At 49.5% G+C, this 22,929-nt stretch overlaps 2 protein-coding genes across 3 annotated transcripts in view; one reads left to right on the top strand and one right to left on the bottom strand.

The window, feature by feature from the left end:
- The window catches only part of LOC147645525 (uncharacterized), a gene marked incomplete at its 5' end in the record, with an annotated part of 62,031 nt that overhangs the window by 34,340 nt on the left and 4,762 nt on the right, over positions 1 to 22,929 (top strand). The gene's annotated exons all lie outside the window — the stretch shown is intronic.
- On the bottom strand, positions 15,277 to 21,456 carry LOC147645526 (uncharacterized). Of its 2 annotated transcripts, XM_086874513.1 has the most exons (13): positions 21,251 to 21,456; positions 20,822 to 20,893; positions 20,662 to 20,733; positions 20,508 to 20,573; positions 19,950 to 20,057; positions 19,249 to 19,320; positions 19,089 to 19,160; positions 18,903 to 19,001; positions 18,344 to 18,451; positions 17,987 to 18,058; positions 17,286 to 17,363; positions 16,079 to 16,244; positions 15,277 to 15,549 (listed from the first exon to the last, which is right to left on the bottom strand). In XM_086874513.1, the coding sequence occupies exons 1-13, from the start codon at positions 21,345 to 21,347 to the stop codon at positions 15,351 to 15,353; spliced, it is 1,281 nt and encodes a 426-aa protein (XP_086730639.1). In that variant the 5' UTR covers positions 21,348 to 21,456; the 3' UTR covers positions 15,277 to 15,350. The 2 variants fall into 2 exon arrangements, with proteins under 2 accessions (XP_086730639.1, XP_086730640.1); XM_086874514.1 differs by lacking the exon at positions 17,987 to 18,058 and having other exon boundaries at positions 18,966 to 19,001; positions 21,251 to 21,454.

Raw genomic sequence — 22,929 nt, 5'->3', positions numbered from 1 at the left:
GTGGAATTTCGAAAGACTTTGAGGAGACATGAAGAATTTTGAGGGTTTTTTTTAGATTGTGTGGAAATTTGTCAAGATTTTGTGGGATATTTCTGGAATTTGGTATAGTTTTGAGAAGATTTTTCTGTAATTTTGTGGGATGATTTTGGAATTTTGTGGGATTTTTGTGGGATTTTGCAGGATATTGCTGGAGTTTGGTAGGGTTTTGAAAAGATTTTTCTGGATATTTGTGGGATGTTTGCGGAATTTTTGGAAATTGGAAGAGTTTTTGTGGGATGTTACTGGAATTTGGTAGGGCTTTGAGAAGATTTAGGGAATTGTGTGGGATGTTTGTGGAATTTCGAAAGTCTTTGAGGAGACATGAAGGATTTTGAGGTTTTTTTCTTAGATTGTGTGGTAATTTGTGGAGATTTTTGTGGGATGTTTCTGGAATTTGGTAGGGTTTTGAGAAGATTTAGTGAGTTTGTTGGATGTTTGTGGAATTCTGTGGGGCGTTTTTAAAATCTTGAAATTTTTCTGGAATTTTGTGGGATGTTTCTGGAATTTGGTAGTGTTTTGAGAAGATTTAGTCAATTGTGTGGGATGTATGGGGAATTTTAATACTTTGAGGAGACATGAAGTATTTTGAGGTATTTTTCTTAGATTGCGTGCAAATTGGAGGAGATTTTGTGGGATGTTTCTGGAATTTGGTGGAGTTTTGCAAAAATGTAAAGAATTTTCTGGAAGGTTTCTGGAATGTTGTGCGATTTTTTTGGAATGTTGTGGAATGTTCTGGAATTTAGTGAGATTTTGAGAAGACTTGAAGAATTTTGAGGGATTTTTCTAGGATGTGTGGAAATTTGTAAAGTTTTTGTGGGATGTTTCTGGAATGTGGTAGGATTTTGAGAAGATTTAGGGAGTTTGTTGGGATGTTTCTGGAATTTTGTTGGATTTTGACTAGACTTGAATCATTTTGAAAGATTTTTCATAGTTTGTGTAGAAATTTGTGGAGATTTTGTGGAATGTTTCTGGAATTTGAAAGACTTTGAAGAGACGTCGTGGTTTTAAACCAATAACTGAGAAAATTACTTATTTCTTGCTGTGAGATATGGATTAGAACAAGAGCAAAACAGGCCTAAAACTTTAAAGGAAAAAGGAAAGTTTATTGACAAACTACAATAATAAGAACACCAGAATAAACTTCCAGAAAACCTTTTCGTCCCCTATCTACTCACTATTTCCTTGTTCACATGACAACAGAGACAAAAACTTTGGAACTTTGATGGTTAAAACAGTCCCAATTCTTGCTACAGTCTTTTCACCAGTCTTTGTAGAGAAACAGAAGTTTCTTCCTGTTAATTTATGGAGTTTCTCAGAAGAAAACTATTTTTGTTATAGTTTTCCATTGCCCTAATGTTAGCTGCCCAGAGCTGCTATTATTCGAGCCCACTCCTCCCATTTTCACATCACTCTGAGGTTTGTATGGGCCATGAGTCTAGGGGTAGCATTTTTAAGGATAAGTTATTCAAAGGCAAAAAGTCTTCTTCATCTGTTTCTGTGAGCTTCACTAGAAAACAGTTTTCTCATTGCCTCTCAAGGCTTCAAATCTCCCAGCACTTCACTATACCACAATTACTCTACTTTTTACTCAAATTTACAATTTGAACACTTTATTCCTGTCTAGATTCTGTATCATGAATTAAAGGAGTTCTTTTCAGAACTGTCCATCTCCATAGTTTTAACAGAAAGATATTTCAGCTTAATTAAAGCATCTTCTTAATTCTCTACCTTTTCTGAAGCTTCTTTTCTTTCCTGTCACTGGTAGTTTATAAAGTCTCTTTTCATGTTGATCCCTCTCTCTCTCTCTCTGGATAAAAAGATTAATCCGCAAGTCTCATCTGGGTAATGAAAGAGTTAAAATCTTGCCCAGGCTTTTTGTAGGTGGTTCGGTGATCTCTGCTGAACAGGAGCTGGAGCTGTCTGCGATGGAAGGTTCTTCATGGCTGCTCTGGAGAGTGTAGTCGCCGCTCCAGTCCGCTGCAAGTCCAGGGCCTCTCTCTTTCTTCACTCGGCATTTTCCAGTGAATTTAGTTACAGCAAAACCTGCAGCTGAGCCAGAGATCGGTTCGGCTCGGCCCGGCCCGAGGAAAACCTTCCGCAGGCCCCCCGCCATCTGCCGGCCGGGACACGCGGCTGGCCCCGGCCCCGGCCCCGCCCGGCCGCATGGCCTGGGCAGGGAACGGGAGGCCTGGAGCTCTGCCACCCTTCACAGCCAGGAAACAAAGAGAACCAAGAGAGCCCTGGTTTTACACTTTAAGGTAGGGTTCACAAGTTGATCCCACTTTTCAATGGCGTAAACTGCTGTCAGTTCTCAGCAATGACCGATAATTGGTCAGGAGAAAAGACTCCAGGCAGTTCCCAGCAACTCCAACTCCCTTAAAGGTAAAGTTAACTCCATGACAATATGATTATATTGTTTTAATTAAAGGTTTCAAGCTAGGACAGCAGTGCTGCCCACAATTTTTCATCAGTTAGTTCTTTTTGAGGCTAAATTTGATTAATGAGAGGGGTTTCCCTCTCCACTGTTTCTTTGGTGAGTAAGCATTCTTTGAATTTTTAACCCATTCCTCTCTTCGGGCCACTGGCAAGAGATGGGTCTCATTCCTTTCTTCATCTAATTGTTTCTGCAAAATTTCAACTAGGTTTTGAAAGGAGATGTCATGGTTTTAAACCAGTAACTAAAAAATTACTTATTTCTTGCTGTGAGATATGGATTAGAACAAGGGCAAAACAGGCTTAAAACTTAAAAAGGGATAAAGAAAGTTTATTAACAAAACTACAAGAATAAGAACACCAGAATAAACTTCCAGAAAACTCTTCTATCTCTCACTACTTGACCATTTCTTTGTATACATGACAACATAGAGACAAAAAAAATTTTGAACTTTGGTGGTTAAAAACAGTCCCAATTCTTGCTACAGTCTTTTCATCAGTCTCTGTAGAGAAACAGAAGTCTCTTTCTGATAACCTATGGAGTTTCTCACAAGAAAACTATTTCTGTTACAGTTCTCTGTTGCTCTGATGCCAGCTGCCCGGAAATCTGTCATCAGTTCTTCTCCTCTCATTTCACATCACTCTGAGGTGTGTATGGGCCATGAGTCTAGGGATGTCATTTTAAGGATGAGTCATTCAAAGGCAAAAGTCTTCTTCATCTGTCTCTGTGAGATTTCCTACAAAACAGTTTTCTCATTGCCCTCAAGGCCTCAAATCTTCGCTTCACCCTGTTCCAGCAACTCACTGTATCATAATTACTCTCTCTTTTGCTCAAAAATCCACACTTTGAACACTCCATTCCTCCCAATATACTCTGTCATGAATTAAAGGAGTCTTTTTAAGCTACTATTGTCCATCTCCATAGCTTTAACAGAAAGGTATTTCAGCTTGTAAAGCATGTCCTTATTCTCTCTTCCCCATTTAAAACTTAACTCTTTTCCTCACTGTTTTTACTGGTTTTATGATGTCTTCTTCATGTTGATTGTCTCTCTCTTTCTCTGTCTTTCTGGGAAAAAGGAGTAATCTGTACGTTTTATTCAGGTAGTAAAAGAATTAAAAGCTTTAGAAAAGCTGCAAGAGTTCATGGTGTCAGGTTTCAGTCCAGCAGCAGAAACTGAAAACTAAACCAGGTTGGCCGGCTCTGCTTTCTTTTCCTCCGCGCCCCCCCCCACCCCCATCCCCCCCCCTTCGTCCTCTGCGGCCTTGTCCGGCTTGGCGGGGGAGGGGGCAGGGGAGAAGGAGGAGGCCACGACAGAGCCTTGTTACCTTTTCAGAAGCCGGAAACAAAAGAGTGGACCAGAGTGCTCTGACTTTACATATTAGGGCGGTGTTCACAGTTTGAATTCACTTTTTAATGGTCAAAACTGCTGTCAGTTCTTAAAAATGACTGATAATTGGTCAGGAGGAAAGTCTCCCATCAGCCACCAGCACCTTCAACTTCCTTAGCTCCTAAAATCATTATAAAGGTAAAGCCACCCCATGACATCAATTAAAGACAGGAATGGCAGCGTGGTGGGGAAAAAGGGTTTCTGGAAGTTCTATTCTGCATTCTTAACCTTGTAGTTTGGTTAATAAACTTACTCATTCCTTTAAGTTTTAAGCTTCTTTTGCCCTTCTCATCATCCACATCTCACAGCAAGAAATGAGTAAGTTTTACAGTGATTTTCTAACTAATGCTTTAAAACCACGACAGGCGTAACAGAGAGTGGAACACTGGGGCTGTGCCTGCTGTGGTGTCACAGAGAGGAGAACACTGGGGCTGTCCCTGCTGTCGTGTCACAGAGGGGGGGAAATTGGGACAGTCACAGCAGTGGTGTCACAAAGAGGAGGACATGGTAGCTATCACTGCTGTGGTGTAACAGAGAGGAGAACACTGGGGCTGTCCCTGCTGTGGTGTCACAGAGAGGGGAACACTGGGGCTGTCACTTGTGCTAGTGTGTGTTAGATTGACATTTATGAAAAAAAGAGAAACAGCTAAGGAAGTTAAGGTTGCTGGAAACTGATTGGAGATTTTTGTCCTGGCCAATACCTGGCCATTTCTGGAATTGACAGTAGTTTTGCCCATTGAAAAGTGACATGAAGCTGTGAACACCACCCTTTCAATTTTAAGCCTGGGAATTTCTCTTTCTCTTTGCTTTCTGGCTTTTGAAGAGGTAACAGGGCTCTGGTTCAGCCTCCACCGCTCCACGTCAGACAAGGCCGCGGCGGGGAGTGGGGCTGGCTGGAGTTCTGCGGTTCCTGGTGCTGGATGGCGACTGTGAAGTGACAGGAGCCCTTTCCCAGAGGGGCTGAAGCCCTTGCAGGGCTAGCTGCGCCTTGTGCAGCGGGGCTGCCGGGTCAGGCCACTTCCTGGCTCGGCTGCAGTTTCTGACGCTGCTGGCTTTCAGCAGAGACTGCTGAGGAAGGGGAGGGAAAGCTCTTGAGCTGCGGCGTGCTGAGACAGTGGCCACACTCCTCCAGAGCAGCTACCAAAAATCTTCCCTGGCAAACGGCTCCAGCCGCTGCCTCGGCAGAGATCAAGGCCTGGGCAAGAGTTTAACCCTTCACTAGGCAGATGAGACTTGCAGATTAATCCTTTTTCCAGAGAGAGGGGAAGAGAGAGGGATCACCATGGAAAGAGACAGCATCAAGGATCAAAGGCAGCAAGGGAAGGAATTAACCCTCAGATGGAAAGACAATAAGGAGATGCCTGAATAAGCTGAAGTTTTCTTTTGTTCAAGCTATGGAGAGGGACAATAATGTCCTGAAAAAACTCCTTTCATTCCTGAAAGAGTATTTTGGGGGGAATGGAGTATTTCAAAGTGTAGATCTGAGCAAAAGTAATTCATTGATAAAGCTGAGTCAAGGGTGAAGTGGTTGTAATCCTAGGAGATGCTGGAAGAGAAAAGGAGAAGTGAGAGTTGTTGAAGATTTGTGGCTCTTAAGAGACAAAGCAAAAATTTCTGTTTCCAGAGATGGTCACAGAGACAAATGAAGAGAACTTTTGCCTTGGAAGATCTCATCCTTCAAAGGACACCCCTTGAATCACGGCCCAAGAACACAGCTCAGAGTGGTGTGAAATGGGAGGAAAGGACTGATGGCAGAGTTTCCTGGGCCACTGGCATCAGAGCAATAGGAAGCCACGAGAAAATGGTTTTCTTATGAAAAACTCCATAGATTGACAAAAAAGAACTTCTTTTTCTCGACAAAGGCTGCTGAAAAGACTATAGCAAAGTTTGGACTGTTTTAACCACCAGGGTTTGTTTTTTTTCCTCTATGTTGTCAATTAAAGACAGGAATGGCAGCGTGGTGGGGAAAAAGGGTTTCTGGAAGTTTTATTCTGCTTTCTTAACCTTGTAGTTTGGTTAATAAACTTACTCATTCCTTTAGGTTTTAAGCTTCTTTTGCCCTTCTCATCATCCACATCTCACAGCAAGAAATGAGTAAGTTTTACAGTGATTTTCTAACTAATGCTTTAAAACCACGGCAGGCGTAACAGAGAGTGGAACACTGGGGCTGTGCCTGCTGTGGTGTCACAGAGAGGAGAACACTGGGGCTGTCCCTGCTGTGCTGTCACAGAGAGGAGAACACTGGGGCTGTCCCTGCTGTGGTGTCACAGAGAGGTGGAAACTGGGACATTCACAGCAGTTGTGTCACAGTGTCATGGGGTGGTTTTACCTTTATGGTAGTTTTGAGAGCTAAGGAAGTTGAAGGTGCTGGTGGCTGATGGCAGTCTTTCCTCCAGACCAATTATCAGTCATTTCTAACAATTGACAGCAGTTTTGACCATTAAAACGTAGACTCACCCTGTGAACACCACCTTAAGATGTAAAGTCAGAGCACTCTTGTCCTCTTTTGTTTCTGGCTTCTGAAAAGGTAACAAGGCTCTGTCTTGGCCTCCTCCTCTCCCCCCCCGCCCTCCAGGCCAGACAAGGCCACAGAGGATGAAGGTGGGGGCGGAGGAAAAGAAAGCAGAGCCGGCCAACCTGGTTTAGTTTTCAGTTTCTGCTGCTGGACTGAAACCTGACACCATGAACTCTTGCAGCTTTTCTAAAGCTTTTAATTCTTTTACTACCTGAATAAAACGTACAGATTACTCCTTTTTCCCAGAAAGACAGAGAAAGAGAGAGACAATCAACATGAAGAAGACATCATAAAACCACTAAAACCAGTGAGGAAAAGAGTTAAGTTTTAAATGGGGAAGAGAGAATAAGGAGATGCTTTACAAGCTGAAATACCTTTCTGTTAAAGCTATGGAGATGGACAATAATAGCTTAAAAAGATTCCTTTAATTCATGACAGAGTATATTGGGAGGAATGGAGTGTTCAAAGTGTGGATTTTTGAGCAAAAGAGAGAGTAATTGTGATACAGTGAGTTGCTGGAACTGGAATAAAAATTGTAAAATAAACCCAAAACTTACTTTCCTTTGAGATCTCACCAACAGACAGAAGACTCTGCATCGTTGGATGGCGGAGTGGACTTCGACATTGGTAGCTATAATCCCCTTACTCTCTTTCTTTGTGCTTTGCTTATTCCTCTTTTCCCTCTATCGCATATTAGTGCTGATGAGCACTCAGTAAAGTGTGTTCTGCTGTTTGAGTCCCTGGTTTGCTGATAATCTTTTGTACTCTGCGATCAAATAAAAGAGTCACATCACGAATCCCACCTTGCGGATCGTGACATAAATTGGCATCATGGACCAGGCCGCTCCTCAAGCGGCCGGCCGCTCGGCACGGTGGCAGCGCCTGCGGGGGCTGAGGAGCGGGCCGACGGGGCCACCGGCGGCTTGAGGCTCGGTCTCCTCCCTTTCCGAGGAAGCTTTCTTGCCGGCGCTCTCTCGGAGGCTTTCGCTCCGACGGCGGCTTCCTTCCCGCTCGCCCCCGGCCGGCCCCACCGAAACCTGCAGGCGGACGGCAGCCCCGCTGACAGAGCCAGCCGGGCAGAAACCGAGGCGGGAGCAGGGCCGCCATCTGCTCGGGCCCAGACGCGGGAGGGAGCGCCGCCGGCTTCTGAGGGCTCCCTCCTTCCCTCTCAGGGAGACGCGAAGGCGGCGAGGTGCTCAGGCCGATAGGGGAGAGCCGCTCGACGCGTCACACGGCGGCCCGCCGGCCGACAGCAGGTCTGCCCAGGTGCCGGCCGACAGCAGGTCTACCCAGCGGGCGGCCGACAGCAGCCACCAAAGGCCGCTCGCGTGCCACTGGGCTCCACCCCAAAGGCCGCCAACTGCCGAGGGCCGCTGTCCTGGTTTAGGGCAAATTTGGGAGAAAACCTCCAATGGGGCTTCCCCTGGGAAGCAAACCCAGGTGGCCCTTTTCTCCCACCCCTCAACCGGTTCGGAAGAGATTTCTCTGAGAGAAGTGGAAAAATCCTGTTTATTTCACAGGCACAGCTCTACCCAGCACAAGAATGAACAATATCAAATTACAAAACCTCTCGCCATTCAGAAGAGATGACAAACTTCAGAGGGTCTCTTTCCTGTGGGTGTTCGCTCTGTTAATCAGTCCCTCTGGAGCTGGAAAATGCCGCTGCCCAGGCTGGGCTCCCGGTAGTCCACGAGTGCAAGCTCCCAGTGCTCCCCCGAGTCCCCAGTCCAGAGCAGGTTCGATTCGTTTCAGAAAAAGGGAAAGAAAACAGTCCAGGAAGACCTCTCTGCTCCGGCTAGTTGGAAAGCCAAGGCGATCTGTGTCTTGTTGTCTGTCTGTGCTGTAGTCAAAACTCCTGATGTGGGGGGAGAAATTACAGTCTGATAACAGACTCGGTGCTTCTTTTCCACTCACTTTTACTCTCAGATGGAATTTTAAGAATACAGAACCTGTGTCTGGGTTAGGTGGACGAATGGGGATACAATTTAACATCATAATCAACCCGGGACAGGGGGGGGTCCCTCAATTTTTTTTCTGGAGGTTCACCCCCTCCCCCAATATTTCCTCCATCCCCCTCCCCCCAAATTGAGGTGAGAAAATATTTTTTTTTTTTTTTCTGGTGTTTTTTTTTAATTTTTACCTTCCCCCCCCCCCTTTTTTTTTTTCTTTTTTCCTCTTTTTATTTATTTACACTTAATTTGGGGGGCCGAGGGGCAGGAATTTTGGGGTGGGGTCATCTGGGGGGACAGGAAACAGGGTGACCTCCCTCCCCAAATAAACAGGAAAAATCCTGAGATTTCTGGTGTTTCTCCCCCCACCCAAGGTGTGAAAAAATTTATGTTCTCAGATTTTTGGTGATTTTTGGGTAGAGAGTTGCAATTTTGTTGGAGGTTTTGGGAAGGCTTGCTGTTTTTTGGAGAGTTCTCCCAGGATTTGGGGTGGAATTGGAGAAATTTGGGGGTTCGGGGGGAAATTTGGGGTTTTGGGGCAAAACTCCTAAGGTCCTGGGGGGAATTTTGGGGTTTTAGGGCAAGAATTTAAGGATTTTTTTCTAATATTTGGGTGTTTGGGGAGGAGATTTGGGGTTTTGGGGAGAACTTTTGGGTTTTTAGGGAGAGGATTTGGGGTTTGGGGAAAAAAATTGGGGATTTGGTGGGGGAGGAAATTTGGTGGTTTTGGGGGGAAATTCAGGGGTCCTGGTGGAGTTCTGATTTTGGGAAGGGGATTTGGGGAGGATTTTTTGTCTTTTGGGGGAATTTCCATTGATGGGGAGAAGTCCTAATCCCAGTGAGGAGGGGCATTTTGGGGAGGCCTGAATTTGGGGAGGGGTCTCAGGGAGGATTCCCAATTTTGGAGTGAGATTTGGGGGATTTTCCAGCGATGGGGAGGTGTCTTGGGGGTGGGATTTGGGGAGGGGTCTCATCAGGGCACCATCCTGAGCTGGAAGCAGGGGAGATGTTGGGAGTGGAATTTGGGGAGCGTAATAAATGGAAATGATTTGTGCTAACTAAATTGTAACTATTTGGAAAGTTATTATTAGAAGCAATCAAGGGAATTGGTGATACAAGGCAGATGTACCCCTTTGCAGATGTTACGTGTTGAAATTAAGGTACAGGATGTAGTTTTGAGGTAAGTGGTGTCCCAAGAAGAAATCAACCTTGAGATGGATAAAGTTGGAACAACTTTAGGCATAGGCCTGAAGATTATGAAGTGTAAGACTAATTAGTGGAACACAATGCTTATTTACATAACACTTAGTACACATGCAAAACCTGTAAGGTTATCCAGAGGACAATGAGGATGAGCGTAAGCCTTCATCCAAAATACCATCAAAAGGAGACTGAAGACCCCCTAGCAACAAGTGAGGCTTGCGCCATGAAGAATAGTGATGTAAAATTAAAGAATCAAAAACAGGAGGAGACTTAGGGGAAACATGAATGAATATGTATAAGCATACAGTATATAAGTTTAGTTTGAATTGCTTTGTTTTGGTACGTGAGGCAGGGTGAGAAGCCCTGCCCATACCCCAGTCAGTTTTGCTCATGCTTTAATCATACTCAATTACTAGCAAATTATATTCACATACATATATATATATGAAGATATTCACTAAATTGTACTCTTTTACTGAATTGTTTTCCTTTTATACCAAATTTCTATTCAAGCCACTAAATAGTATTATTTTATTATATTGCATCCTTGTATTCAATTCACTAAATGGTATATTTTTTTCCCTTGTGTCCCGGGTTGATTATGATGTTAAATTGTATCCCCATTCATCCACCTAACCCAGACACAGGTTCTGTATTCTTAAAATTCCATCTGAGAGTAAAAGTGAGTGGAAAAGAAGCACCGAGTCTGTTATCAGACTGTAATTTCTCCCCCCACATCAGGAGTTTTGACTACAGCACAGACAGACAACAAGACACAGATCGCCTTGGCTTTCCAACTAGCCGGAGCAGAGAGGTCTTCCTGGACTGTTTTCTTTCCCTTTTTCTGAAAAAGAAAATCTGAATTTTCTGAGTCGAACCTGCTCTGAACTGGGGACTCGGGGGGAGCACCGGGAGCTTGCCCCCGTGGACTACCGGGAGCCCAGCTTGGGCAGCGGCATTTTCCAGCACCAGAGGGACTGATAACAGAGCGAACACCCACAGGAAAGAGACCCTCTGAAGTTTGTCATCTCTTCTGAATGGCGAGAGGTTTTGTAATTTGATATTGTTCATTCTTGTGCTGGGTAGTGCTGTGCCTGTGAAATAAACAGGTTTTTTCCACTTCTCTCAGAGAAATCTCTTCCCGAACCGGTCGTGGGGTGGGGGGAAAAGGGCCGCATGGGTTTGCTTCCCGGGGGGGATCCCCATTGGGGGTTTTCTCCCAAATTTGCCCTAAACCAGGACAAATACATTCATTGGCGCCCAACGTGGGGCACGAGAGAGCTGGAGAGCCAAGGGGTGGTCAGCAAAACCCACTCACCCTTCAACAGCCCTATCTGGCCTGTGCGTAAATCTGAAGGAGAATGGAGATTGACTGTGGACTATCGTGCATTGAATGAAGTGACTCCACCGCTGAGCGCTGCCGTGCTGGACATGCTGGTGCTCAAGTACGAGCTGGAGTCCAAGGCAGCAAAGTGGTACGCCACTACTGACATTGCCAATGCATTTTTCTCCATTCCCCTGGCAGCAGAATGCAGGCCTCAGTTTGCCTTCACGTGGAGGGGAGTGCAGTACACCTGGAACCGACTGCCCCAGGGATGGAAGCACAGCCCCACCATCTGCCATGGACTGATCCAGGCTGGCCTGGAAAAGGGTGAGGCTCCAGAACATCTACAGTACATAGATGACATCATTGTGTGGGGGAACACAGCAGCAGAAGTGTTTGAGAAAGGAGAGAAAATCATCCAGATCCTCCTGGAATCTGGTTTTGCCATCAAGAAGAGCAAAGTTAAGGGACCAGCTCATGAGATTCAGTTCCTGGGGGTGAAGTGGCAAGATGGGCGGCGTCAGATTCCTACTGATGTCATTAACAAAATTACACCAATGTCTCCACCAACTAATAAGAAGGAAACACAAGCTTTCTTAGGTGCCATAGGGTTTTGGAGAATGCATATTCCTGAATACAGTCAGATTGTGAGCCCTCTTTACCTGGTCACTTGGAAGAAGAATAATTTCCATTGGGGCCCTGAGCAGCAACAAGCCTTTGCTCAGATCAAGCAGGAGATTGCCCATGCAGTAGCCCTTGGCCCAGTCAGAACAGGACCAGATGTGAAGAACATGCTCTACTCTGCAGCTGGGAGCCATGGTCTGTCCTGGAGCCTTTGGCAGAAGGTGTCTGGTGAGACTCGAGGCCGACCACTAGGATTTTGGAGTAGAAGCCACAGAGGGTCCGAAGCCCATTACACCCCAACAGAAAAAGAAATTTTAGCAGCCTATGAAGGAGTCCAAGCTGCCTCAGAAGTGATTGGCACTGAAGCCCAACTCCTCCTGGCACCCCGACTACCGGTGCTAGAATGGATGATCAAGGGAAAGGTTCCTTCCACCCATCATGCAACCAGTGCCACATGGAGCAAGTGGATTGCTCTTATCACGCAGCGCGCCCATATTGGTAAACTGAACCGCCCTGGGATTTTGGAAATAATTACAAACTGGCCTGAAGGTGAAAATTTTGGTCTCACAGATGAAGAACAAGAGGAAGTAGCAAGGGCTGAAGAAGCTCCACCATATAACCAGCTGCCAGCAGAAGAAACACGCTACGCTCTTTTCACTGATGGTTCCTGTTGCGTCATAGGGATGAACCAGAAGTGGAAAGCAGCCGTATGGATCCCCACACGACAGGTCGCAGAGGCCACTGAAGGAGAAGGTGGATCAAGTCAACTAGCGGAACTCAAAGCTGTTCAACTGGCCCTGGACTTTGCTGAAAGAGAGAAGTCGCCAAAGCTCTATCTCTACACGGATTCATAGATGGTGGCCAATGCTCTGTGGGGATGGTTGGAGAGGTGGAAAGAGGCTAATTGGCAGCGTAGAGGAAAACCAATTTGGGCTGCTAAAGAGTGGAAAGATATTGCTGCTAGAGTAAGGAGACTACCAGTGAAAGTCCGCCACGTAGATGCCCATGTCCCCAAGAGTAGAGCTAATGAGGAACACCAAAATAATAAGCAGGTAGATCAGGCTGCAAAGATACAAGTGTCAAAAATAGATTTGGATTGGGAACATAAGGGAGAGTTGTTCCTAGCCCGATGGGCTCATGATGCCTCAGGTCATCAGGGTAGAGATGCCACCTATAAGTGGGCACGAGACCGAGGGGTGGATTTAACCATGGACAGCATTTCCCAGGTTATTCATGACTGTGAGACATGTGCTGCGATCAAACAGGCTAAGCGGTTGAAGACCCTCTGGTACGGTGGGCGATGGTCCAGATACAAGTATGGGGAGGCCTGGCAGATTGACTACATCACACTGCCCCAAACCCGCCAAGGCAAGCGCTACGTGCTCACGATGGTGGAAGGTACCACAGGATGGTTGGAAACCTACCCTGTGCCTCATGCCACTGCCCAGAACACCATCCTGGGACTTGAAAAGCAGGTCCTTTGGAGGCATGGCACCCCTGAGAGGATTGAGTCAGACAATGGGACTCATTTCAAGAACAGCCTTATAAACAGCTGGGCTAGGGAACATGGCATTGAGTGGGTGTACCGTATCCCCTACCATGCACCTGCTGCTGGGAAGGTGGAGAGGTACAATGGACTATTAAAAATCACCTTAAAGGCACTGGGTGGAGGATCTTTTAAAAACTGGGAGCAACATCTAGCAAAGGCCACCTGGTTAGTCAACACCAGAGGTTCCACCAACCGAGCAGGTCCTGCCCAGTCTGAGTCTTTACATGTAGTAGACGGAGACAAAGTCCCAGTGGTACATGTCAGAGGTCTGCTAGGGAAGACAGTTTGGGTCAATTCTACCTCGGGCACAGATAAACCCATTTGTGGGGTTGTCTTTGCTCAAGGACCAGGTTGTACATGGTGGATAATGCAGAGAGATGGAACAACATGATGTGTACCTCAGGGAGACCTGATCATTGGGTAAAAGGTTACTGCCATTGTCTGTACATTAAACCATGCAGACATGAAATAGAAGGAAATGTGTAAGTGTTGAAGGTATGAGCAGGTGAAAGATGGTGTTTTGAGTGAGTAAAAAGAGAGAGTGGGGAATCCTGCAGCTCTCCAGCGTGGGGGGTCTGGATTCAGTAGCTTGTTGTGGGGCTTGACAGGGGCATGATGGATATATTGCTTGTATTTTTTGGGTGGAACGGAGGGGAAGTTTCTATGTATGTAAATGTGTGCAGAGTTGGAATGTTAGTTTTGTCAGTAAGTCGACGATATGGGGATAAGGGGTGGAATGTCCCGGGTTGATTATGATGTTAAATTGTATCCCCATTCGTCCACCTAACCCAGACACAGGTTTTTTATTCTTAAAATTCCATCTGAGAGTAAAATTGAGTGGAAAAGAAGCACCAAGTCTGTTATCAGACTGTAATTGCTCCCCCCGCATCGGGAGTTTTGACTACAGCACAGACAGACAACAAGACACAGATCGCCTTGGCTTTCCAACTAGCCGGAGCAGAGAGGTCTTCCTGGACTGTTTTCTTTCCCTTTTTCTGAAAAAGAAAATCTGAATTTTCTGAGTCGAACCTGCTCTGAACTGGGGACTCGGGGGAGCACCGGGAGCTTGCCCCCGTGGACTACCGGGAGCCCAGCTTGGGCAGCGGCATTTTCCAGCACCAGAGGGACTGATAACAGAGCGAACACCCACAGGAAAGAGACCCTCTGGAGTTTGTCATCTCTTCTGAAGGGTGAGAGGTTTTGTAATTTGATATTGTTCATTCTTGTGCTGGGTAGTGCTGTGCCTGTGAAATAAACAGGTTTTTTCCACTTCTCTCAGAGAAATCTCTTCCCGAACTGGTTGGGGGGTGGGGGGAAAAGGGCCGCATGGGTTTGCTTCCCGGGGGGGATCCCCACTGGAGGTTTTCTCCCAAATTTGCCCTAAACCAGGACATTCAATTCACTAAATTGTATATTTTTTTCCCTTGTTATTTAATTGCTGTTAACTCAATAGATCTAGTTGTCTGATTTTAATTTCATTTACAACAGCACCAAGAAGAAAAGGGGCTTACTGAGAGCAAGCAAACTTAATCCTCTGCCAGGACACAAATTTAGAGGCCAAAAAATTAAAAAACCCCACAGCATCAGCCCAGCTTCCCAGTGAGAAGGGTTGGAACTCTCTGCCCTCAACACTTCCCCAGCAGGTTTACAAAGGTAACTGGGATCTAAGCTGTGCCCTCTGAATCACCAGAGCCAGCCTCCCTTCAAGCTGAAAAACCACGGCCCCAGTTATAGCCCTGGGTGCCTCCTGTGCCCCAGAGAATGGCCCGGCTCACCCGGCCCAGCCTGGCCCGAGCAGCCTGGACTGGCCTCAAGGGATGGGCTCCACCTGCCCGCTGTGCCCACAGGCCGGGCCCAAGGGCTCACAAGAGGCTTCCTCCCAGCTCTGCAAAACCTCAGCCAAGACTGTCCCCTTTGCTGTGCTGAGAAGAGTAAAAAACCCTCTCAATTTAACCCCACTGCACTCCTCATGGGGAATCCCTGCACACCTTAGGAGAGAGCCCAAATTTTCCCTGTGTGCCTCATGAGGTGCAGGCCCAGGTGATGCCACTGAAGGAAATGTGCCCTCACAGCCCAGGGACGCTCAGCATGGGCTTCCCCCAGCCCCTCGGGGCCCCACCGCTGGTCACGGCAGCCCCTGCCTGGCTCCTGCCTGCCCACACCGTGGGCACCCCTGGCTGCTCCTGGACATGGAGCTCAGCCGGGGCTGGTGCTGTGTGGGCTTTGCTGGTGGTACCAGCTGGACACTGGGGTGACAGCTCCATCTCTTTATTTGAACAAAAATCATGGGCCAACCCCTGCTCTGGTGGACAGGGGCTGCCCAATTTCAGTCCTGGCCAGGGAACAGGGCCAGGGGGCTCAGGGGCAGAGGGTCTCGCTTGGGAGGTGTGCGTCTTGGGATGCCCTCAAGACGGGGATGCAGCTGCAGCACAGCAGATGGGGAGAGATGTGGAGAGCGAGGATAACAGGTCAGCTTCTCAGAGACTAAAATCTTTGGCTGCTCTTCTGAAGCTGCAGAGGTGCTCCTGTGGAGAGAGGAGGTGGCTGAGGCCCCCAGCTACCGCTGGCACTCAGGGACCCTCCTGAACAGCAGGGCCCAGAGCGGCCAAGGCTCCCCAGCATGGCTGGAGCTGCTGGCACAGCTTGGCCCAGCTGGACAGCTGCCCCTCAAGGCCCCAGCGAGCAGGGGATGGCTCTGGGCAGGGTCCCTGACCAGGAGCGGGCCCCAGAGCGCCTCTGCCTTTCAAGGGCAATCTCGTCCCCGCTCTTTCTCCTGCCCACCTTGCTTTGCCTCTGCCTGCTGCTCCTGGGGCTGCTCTTGGCCAGGCAGCCTCAGTGGGAGCCAGCACTGGCTGCAGCCCCAGCGGGCTCCCCAGGACAAGGCCCAGCAATTAAGAGGCCAATGAAAGGCCTGGGCAGCAGCAGAACTCTCAGCAGAGTTATTTGGGCAACCAAGGCCTACCCACAAGTGCACAGCAGCCTCACTGGGAATGTTTCCTGACTATGAGCAGCCTTTCAAGAAGCTGTTTGAGGCCGAGATTGCAAAACACTCACCGTTTTCCCTTCCGGCAATACCAGATTCCGGCACAGCACATCATCAGGAAAACTGCTCCACCAGCCACAATGGCCATTAACTTAATCAAACCATCTGTTCCCTGGTAGAAAACTCTTCTCATGCTCTCCCAGATCTTCTGAGCATGTGCTGTGGTGCCAGCTGCATCTGTGGGAGCAATGGGCAGCATGAGCCTGTGCTGTGCTCCACTGCTGAGCTGGCAGCACGCTGGATACAGCCAGGATGTTCTCTGTTTCCCCCAGAGCTGGGGCCTGCAGGCACCTTGCCACCCCTTGGCACAAGACTGCTCAACCCCCTGAGCTCGAATGGCACAATTTCTCTGTGCTGTGCTGGTCTTCTCCAGGCAATACTTGTCAAAGACATGGATAAGGATCAGGAAAATGCCCACGGTTTTGGAAATGCTCCAGGGCCACCCCTCTTCCAAACAGACCCTAAACCTGAACTAGCCTGAAACTGGAAATTTTCAGGGGATCTCAAGGTGTGCGTGGCCCATGGTGCAGTTTGGGTTCCCTGTCACCTGATGCCAAATGCTTTCCTGCAGAGGCTGGGGAGAAGCTGCAGCCAGGCCAGGCTGGGAAACAGCCCTGTAGGCCATGAAAGCAGCAGTGGGGCAGTGAGGCTACCATGGATTCCTTCCTGCTGTACCGGCACACGGCGTGTCCAGATGTGCAGAGAAAGCCCCTGGCTGCTGAGTGTCAGGAGGAGGCTGAGGGACATGGACCCACCATGGCATCCCTCCAGATCATTCAGGACTATGTCCAGGTATTTGAGTTCCCCCATTGCTACATTACTATCTCCTATAGGTTTGTTCTTCTTTCTCAGGGGACCATTATATAAAGTATTTGCATTTCTCAGGAATGGATCCCACAGAACCTGTGGTCAGCCTGTGGGATCAGCAGGGAGGCACCACACACCCCAGTGATGGGAGCTGGGCTTGCTGGCAGAATTTAGCTCAGGAGCTGGGAAAGTCCTCCCTGCAGACACACCTATAACTCAACAGCCACAGAAGCTTCAGTCATGTCTGCTGATCTGCACAGGCAGCACTGAGCCACAGGAGCAGTGAGAGGATCACGCAGGGTGAGGGCACAACCATGCACGGCTCTGTCCTGGCACCTGCAGAGATGCCACCCTGGCCAAGCCTTGGGCTCTGAGCTGGCGGCTCTCCCAGGGGGAAAGGCCTTGACCTACCCTCATAATCTTCCTCATCATCAGGCTCAGTAACTGATATGGATTGGGAATCCGGATCATCTTCATCATCAGGTTCATCTGCAAAGAAAGTCAGGACAGAACAACTCCCGTGACACTGCTGAAGATTCTTCTTCAGGCTGGAGTGGCAGTGAGTACACCCAGGTGACTGCTGCCCTCCAAGACACTCCCTCCTCTCTGCCTTCCACTCAGTAGCAAGGACAGGGGGACCACGTCCCTGCAGTGGGCCCACAGTGGGATGGAAGGAGCCCCTTGCACGGCAGTCAGGGGAGAAAGGACTCCCTGGAGCTGCCAGCAGCTCTAAACTGAGCCTCAAGCAGGGCCAGGGCTTGGCAGCTGGAGCAGGAGCATCTCAGGTTCCCTGGGGCCAGAAAGGAGCCACACAAGGCAGAGCCCCAGGGCACAGCCCTGAGCCCAGCCCTTCGCTCTCTGCTCTTCTCTGTGGCTGCACAGAGCACACGGAAGGAGACACTGGCATTACACACAGGAAGAAGATTGACAGCTAAATGCTCCTTCCTCCCACTGACAGCAATGCTGTGGGATCACTCAGGGCTCCAGAAGGGAGCAGGGCAAGGTTTCCAGAATCCGTCAACCTTCAGATTCTTGAGGGAAATGGCACATGAGTGAGCTTTTGCCACCTTGACACGGATTGTTCTGTGCGGAAAGGGACATTGAGAACTTGCCTCCAGCATCTGGCAAGGTCTTCAAACCGCCATTTACCAGCACTTCCAAATGCTCCATGTCACCATCCCAATCTAGAAGGGAGCACAGATCAGAACCATTCCATGGTGTGCTGGGATCCCCTTCTGCCTTACGGAACTGGGCACTGCAAGGAGGTCACGTAAGGCCGTGGGAGCCAGATGTCAATGGACATGGCCAAAGCTGCAGAGGGGCCTGAGGAAAGCTCTGGACTGGCTCTGGACATTCTCAACACCTTTTCCATGCTCTGTGCAAAATCCCTGAAAGGCAGGCACTGCCAAGGAGCAGAGATTTACAGCTCAAGCCTCAGCAGGGCTCAGGCCCAGAGGCACAGCAATTACCTCCTGGGGCTGTGCCCGGCATGGCCTCCCTTCCTGCAGCAGAGGCTGCCCATGAGCCACTGCTTCCTCCGGGAAATGGCACCTTCAGCACAGCCTTTGGGTTCATCTCTGGAGAAAGGAAAAGCCACAGCTGGATCAGATGGAACCATTCCCCATTGAGGAGGTGGCATGTTCAAGTGGCAATATTTGTTAAAGTCATGGTTAAGGATCAGGAGAAAGGCGAGGTTATTTGGGCTGGCCAGGGCCCTCCCTCCTCCAAACAGCCCCTACACCTGATCTAGCCCAAGACCGGGAAATTGCAAGGGATCTCTGGCTGTGCATGGCCTGTGCTGCAGTTTGGGCTCCCTGTCACCTGATGCCAAATGCCTTCCTGCAGGGACTGGGGAGAAGTTGCAGCCAGGCCAGGCTGGGAAACAGCCCTGTAGGCCGTGAAAGCAGCAGTGGGACAGCGAGGCTGACATGGATCCCTTCCTGCTGTGCCGGGCACGGCGTGTCCTGATGTGCAGAGAAAGCCCCCAGCTGCTGAGTCACAAGAGAAGGCTGAGGGACATGGACTCACTATGGCGTCTCTCCAGTTCATTCAACATCTTATCCATGTGTTTGGATGTCTCCAGCGACTTACTATCCTCTGTAGGTTTGTTCCTCCCTCTCGGAGAACCTTAACAGAAAGTATTTCCATTTCAGATGAATGGATCCCACAGAACCAGGGCTCAGCCTGTGGGATCAGCAGGGACAAACCACTCACCCCTGTGATGGGAGCTGGGCTTGCGTGCAGCAACCAGAAAAGGAGCTTGAAATGTCCTTGATGCAGACACACCTGTAACTCAACAGCCACAGAAGCTTCTGTCACCTGGTTTGTGACAGGTTGTCAATGATTATTTCTTGTTGGGACAGTGAGAACATACCTGCATGGGGCTCCAGAGGCTTAAAATCTTCATGCAGCCAAGCTGCTGGAGGAGCCTTCCTACCACCCTTGTCTAGAAAGGAGCACAGATCAGAACCATTCCATGGTGTGCTGGGACCCCCTTCTGCATTAGGAAACTGGGCACTGCAAGGGGGTCAGGGGATGGCCAAGGGAGCCAGATGTCAGTGGACATGGCCAAAGCTGCAGAGGGGCCTGGGGAGCTCTGGACTGGCTCTGGAGACTCTCCACCTTCTTTGCAGGCCCTGTGCAATATCCCTGGTGGGGCAGCGGGACCAGCCCAGGGCCCAGGGGCTCTCCCTGCCACAGAGGTAACCATTAAGCCCTGGGCCAAACTGCAGCATTCAGTGTCACAGACATCCCTACCTCCGTCCTGCCCTCTCTCCTGCCCTCCGTCCTTCAGCTGGGACAGCTCCCCCAGCCCAAGGGGACAGAGCCAGGCCCTCTCAGGGCACACTGGAGCTTTACCCTCCCCTCAGCCCTTTCCCCACCATGGGCATTCCTTGAAGCTGCTGCCAGGTTTTGGGATGTGTCTCCCATGGAGGGACCTCAGCAGAACTGCTCAGTAGCCGAGTGCCCTGAGCCTGCTCAGGATAATTCCTCTGCACTGTGCTCACACAGCCAAGCAACAGAGATGGCAGCTCAAGCCTCAGCAGGGCTCAGGCCCAGGGGCACAGCAATTACCTCCTGGGACTGTGCCTGGCATGGCCTCCCTTCCTGCAGCAGAGGCTGCCCATGAGCCACTGCTTCCTCCGGGAAACGCTGCCTTCAGCACAGCCTTTGGGTTCATCTCTGGAGAAAAGAAGAGCCACAGCTGGATCAGGTGGGGCTGTTCCCCAACAGGAAGGTGGCATCTTCAAAAGGCAATACTTGTCCAAGTCATGAATAAGGTTCAGGAAGCCATCAAAACTTCGGAGCCAGGACAGGGCCCTCCCTCCTCCAAAGAGCTGCCATTCCACATCTACCCCAAGACTGGGAAATTGCAAGGGATCTCTGGCTGTGCATGGACTGTGCTGCAGTTTGGGCTCTCTGTCAGCTGATGCCAAATGCCTTCCTGCAGAGGCTGGGGAGAAGCTGTAGCCAGGCCAGGCTGGGAAACAGCCCTGCAGGACATGAAAGCAGCAGGGGGCAGTGAAGCTGCCATGGATCCCTTCCCACTGTGCCAGGCACGGCATGTCCAGATGTGCAGAGAAAGCCCCTGGCTGCTGAGTCTCAGGAGAAGGCTGAGGGACTTGGACCCACCATGGCGTCTATCCAGTTCACTCAGCATCTTGTCTTCTGTGGGTTTATTCCTCCCTCTAGGAGAACCTTAACAGAAAGTATTTCCATTTCAGATGAATGGATCCCACAGAACCAGGGCTCAAGCCTGTGGGATCAACAAGGACACACCACTCACCCCTGTGATGGGAGCTGGGCTTGCGTGCAGCAACCAGAAAAGGAGCTTGAAATGTCCTTGATGCAGACACACCTGTAACTCAACAGCCACAGCAGCTTCTGTCACCTGGTTCATGACAGGTGGTCAATGATTATTTCTTGCTGGGACAGTGAGAACATACCTGCATGGGGCTCCAGAGGCAGAAAATCTTCATGAAGCCAAGCTGCTGGAGGAGCCTTCCTACCACCCTCATCTGGAAGGAAGCACAGATCAGAACCATTCCATGGTGTGCTGGGACGCCCTTCTGCATTAGGGAACTGGGCACTGCAAGGGGGTTGGGAAAGGCCGTGGCAGCCAGATGTCAGTGGACATGGCCAAAGCTGCAGAGAGGCCTGGAGAGCTCTGGGCTGGCTCTGGTCACTCTCCACCTTCTTTGCAGGCCCCATGCAACATCCCTGGTGGGGCAGCGGGACCAGCCCAGGGGCTCTGGGGATTCTCTCCCACGCACAGAGGAAGCCCTCCCTTAAGCCCTGGGGGAAAACCATCCCCAACGCTTCCCAGGGAGAAGGAAGTGCTGTCTCAGGAAAGGGAAGCCAGGCCCTGGGCTCACCTGCTCCCTGTGCTCGCCACGGAGCAGCCTGGGCAGCCCTGTCAGGCAGGGCCACTGCCAGGAGGAGCAGGAGGAGGAGGCGCAGAGCAAAGGCCATGGTGCCTTGCCCACTGCCAGTCCTGCAGCTCTTGCTGCCACCACTGTCCTGACACCGCTGTCCTAATGTCAGCACCGCTGCTGCCACAGCAGTCGTGGTCAAGGACTGACTGCTCGGTCCTTGTGGTGCTGTGCAACCACGGGGCTCTGGGACCTCTGTGACCTCAGAGCCTGCTGTCACCTCAGCCTGCTGTCACCCCAGAGACTGCTGTGACCTCATGGCCTTGGCTGTACCCCCTGAGTGTTCTCCCATCTGTACTCCAATCTGTACTGGACTGATTGTAAATCTTTGACTTCATCAAAGGGTCATTGCTAAACAAAACCTTGGTTTTGCCTGCTGACATTGCTGGTCATGTTCTGTCCCATGAGATGCTCTTGATGGTTCCCTCTTTTCCTGGGCATGGCACTGGAGGAGGTCCAGGCCCAGGTGATGCCACTGAAGGAAATGTGCCCTCAGACCAGGGACACTCAACACAGACTCCCCCAGCCCCTCGGGGCCCCGCTGCTGGTCACAGCAGCCCCTGCCTGGCTCCTGCCTGCCCACACCGTGGTCAGCCCCGCCTGCTCCTGGACATGGAGCTCAGCCAGGGCTGGTGCTGTGTGGGCTTAGCTGGTGGTACCAGCCAGACACTGGGGTGACAGCTCCATCTCTTTATTGGAACAGAAGAGCTGTGTCAGGCCCTGCCCTGGCAGGAGGGACCCACCTACAGTCCAGGCCACAGAGCAGGGCGGGTCCCTTCAGGGACACAGGGCCTTGCTGTGGGTGGTGGCAGCATCTGCACAGCAGCAAGCTGGTAATGCAGCTGTGACAGGGACATCACGTATGGGCATGGAGATGCGAAATGTGTGGTGCAGGTGTCCCTGAAGGAGGTGTTTGGCCTTTCCTGTGAAGCTGCAGTGGGGAACCTGTTGAGAGAGGAGATGGCTGAGGCCCCAGCTGCAGCTGGCACACAGGGACCCTCTTGCACACTGGGAGATTCTCACTGTGCTCAAAGTTTCCCTCTGAAGACTAAGAGCTGAATGTGGATGGGCTTAGCAACTGGTCTGCAGCCAAACAATTGAGTTAGCAAAAGAAGAAATTGAGAAAATACAAGTTTATCCATAGCAAGGAAGAAAGCAAGGCCGTTAGCATGGAAACCAATAAAAAGGTGCATAAGGGGTATTTACAGTTGTAATAAATGGAATTGGTTCGTGCTAACTAAATTGTAACTGTTATTAAAGTTATTATTAGAAACAATCAAGAATCAGTGTTACAAAGCAGATGTACCCCTTTGCAGATGTTACATGTCAAAATTGAGGTACAGGATGGAGTTTAGAAGATAAATGGTGTCTCAAGACCAAAATGGCCTTGAGATGGTCCAAAATTAGAAGAAATTTAGGATTAGTAAACATAAGGCTAATTAGTAGACTAACATAACACAAGGCTTAGTACGCACTTGCAAACCTGTAAGGTTATCCAAAGGACAATGAGGAAGAAGAGAAGCCTTCACCAAAAGACCACCAAAAGAAGACTGAAGACCTCCTAACAACAAGTGAGGCATGTGCCGTGAAGAAAAGTGACGTATAATCAGAAAAATCGGAAA

The sequence above is a fragment of the Cyanistes caeruleus genome, unplaced genomic scaffold (assembly GCF_971803275.1).
Source record: "Cyanistes caeruleus unplaced genomic scaffold, bCyaCae1.hap1.1 HAP1_SCAFFOLD_240, whole genome shotgun sequence".
NCBI classification, from domain to species: Eukaryota; Metazoa; Chordata; class Aves; order Passeriformes; family Paridae; genus Cyanistes; species Cyanistes caeruleus.
This window is presented reverse-complemented; position numbering and strand designations above follow the sequence as displayed.